The following is a 2,169-nucleotide window of genomic DNA, read 5'->3' on the forward strand; positions in this document are numbered from 1 at the left end:
CGAATGATCAGGTGGTGCCGGGGGAAGGGGGGATGAGCCGCGGGCCAGAAGCAGAGGAGGAGAGGACAGATCACGACTGGGCAGGTGCGGCATCAGGCTGTGATGGCGAGGGAGTGGGATGGAGTGGGCGCGACAGTGACGAATGTAGCGGCGCCACAACAGCCAGAGCAGGGGATGGGAGGAGGGCGCACCCTTGAAGGACTTGGGCTGCTGCTCAAAGCCTGCGTAGGAGAAGGTCTTCTTGAAGGCCACGCCGTCCACCATGAAGCTGTCGCGCAGGCCGCCACCAGTCACCTGGGGGTGCACGCACATAAAGAGGCGACCCAGCGGGAGCCACAGACACCTCGTCAGAAAGGGGGACCGGGCGCAAGGCAGCTAGCTGGCATCGACGCCGCCTCTGCAGCGGACAACATGCCCCCGCTCTCGCCGCAACCGCACGTCGCAGCCCTGCCTGGGCAAGACCCTCTTGTCTGTGGCCCTGCCTCACGTAACCCCTGCCTGCGGCTGCCCTCACAACCCACACGCCCTCTGCCAAAAGCCGTCACCTACTCCACGGGCCTACGAAATGCTTCGGTACGCCTTTGGCGTCCCGAATCGTCTGCTGCCCGTCACAACACCGCCCTCCCCCTGATGCCCCCCCCCCACCTTCTTCATGCCGATCATCTTGAGATCCAGGGTGGCGGGGTCCAGGCGCGTCACAGCCGTCACAACCATGTCCGCAAAAAACTCCTTCTCACCAGACACCTGGGGGAGGGGGGAGCACAGGCAAATGTTGCGCGGCGCTGAGCCGAGCCTGCTGGCTGCAGGGGCGTGCTCTCACGCGTGCCCACCGCACGACTTGCCGCTTCTTGTCCAGGCTGGCATCCGGTGCTGGTCTGCGTGTGATGCTGAGCTCCTAGTTTGAGTCGAGTCCTGCCCCGCCCCACTCCCCCATCTCACTTTTCATACCCCAACACGCGCACCCCCTGGCCGTCTCTCTCTGGCAGGTGAAACCATTGAGAACACAGCCCTGGCACACAGTCTCCAACTGCCCTGCAGCCCAACCCCACTTATAAACACCCCGTCCTCACCAGCTTGCTGTTGAGGCTGGTCTCCGCGCACTTCCTCAGCAGGTCCCTCTTCTCGGCCTCGCTCTTGCCCTCCAGGCTCACAGCCAGCTCCTTCACCTTGGCCACGGCCAGGGTGGCGGCCTGGCGGTAGCTCTTGATGATGCTCTGGGGGTGGGGGAGGCATGAGGGAATGAGAATAAATGGTGGGCGGACGGGGTGCAGCGGATGGGGGGTGCAGCTACGCTTGTGGCCATGCCTGGAAGCTTGCAGCCAGCTGAAACCTTGCAAGCACGACCCGGGGCCGGACCGCTTGGATTTGAGGGAGTACGCGCCGGCAGCTGCCTGAACCCTGGGTGCCCCTGCGCCTCCGCTGCTGTCGCCTCACACCCCTCCCTCCCATCCAGGGCGGCCGCCCACCCGTGGGTGCACCCCCTCCTCCACGTAGGGCTTGGCCTCCCGCAGGAACTCCCCAGACAGCACCACCACGGTGGTAGTGCCGTCACCGACCTGAGGGGGGGAGGGCGCGCGGGGAGGGGGGGGCGCTGGCTGTGAGGGGGCGCCGGGCTGCAGGCAGGGGCGGCAATGGGGAGGGGGGGTCCATGTGCCAGCAGCCTGAGCAGTCGCTGTCTGCCGCGCCGAGGCTGCTGCCGCCTGGTCAACGGCTCCCGCAAAATGCAAGCGCCGATGCATGCGCACGCATCTTTGCACGCACACGCGAAACGCGCGCCGCGCCTGCACGCACGCGAACAACGCTCAACGGATGCGCAACGTCAGTCCCCCTCCTCGCAAAAAAGCGACCCCACCTCGCAAAAAAAACCCACCACCCCCACCTCTGCGTCTTGGCTCAGGCTGACGTCCACCAGCGTCTTGGCCGCGGGGTGCACCACGTCAAGCAGCTTCATGATGGTCGCGCCGTCGTTGCTGATGGTCACGCGGCCCTGGGGGCGCGGGGATGGAGGGGGGCTGAGAGTTGCGTGGGGACGGCCGCAGCCGCGGAGGTGCCGCTGGCATGGAAGCCCTGGAATTAGCCACAGGGTCTGGGCCAGCTGTCGATTTGTCTCATCTGCGCGCGGCCTGCCAGCGCCCTGGATCCTGCCGGCCGCCACAGACGGCGCCGCGC

At 66.4% G+C, this 2,169-nt stretch overlaps 1 protein-coding gene across 1 annotated transcript in view; it reads right to left on the reverse strand.

Moving 5' to 3' along the window:
- Positions 1-2,169, reverse strand: part of MNEG_1975 (T-complex protein 1 subunit eta) — a gene marked incomplete at both ends in the record, with an annotated part of 7,498 nt that overhangs the window by 4,426 nt on the left and 903 nt on the right. Inside the window, 5 exons of the mRNA XM_014049550.1 lie at positions 192-294; positions 646-744; positions 1,071-1,214; positions 1,467-1,556; positions 1,880-1,987. Coding sequence (XP_013905004.1) covers positions 192-294; positions 646-744; positions 1,071-1,214; positions 1,467-1,556; positions 1,880-1,987 — 544 coding nt within the window. The remainder of the gene's footprint in view (positions 1-191; positions 295-645; positions 745-1,070; positions 1,215-1,466; positions 1,557-1,879; positions 1,988-2,169) is intronic.

Source organism: Monoraphidium neglectum (genome assembly GCF_000611645.1).
Source record: "Monoraphidium neglectum strain SAG 48.87 unplaced genomic scaffold scaffold00211, whole genome shotgun sequence".
Classification (NCBI taxonomy): Eukaryota; Viridiplantae; Chlorophyta; class Chlorophyceae; order Sphaeropleales; family Selenastraceae; genus Monoraphidium; species Monoraphidium neglectum.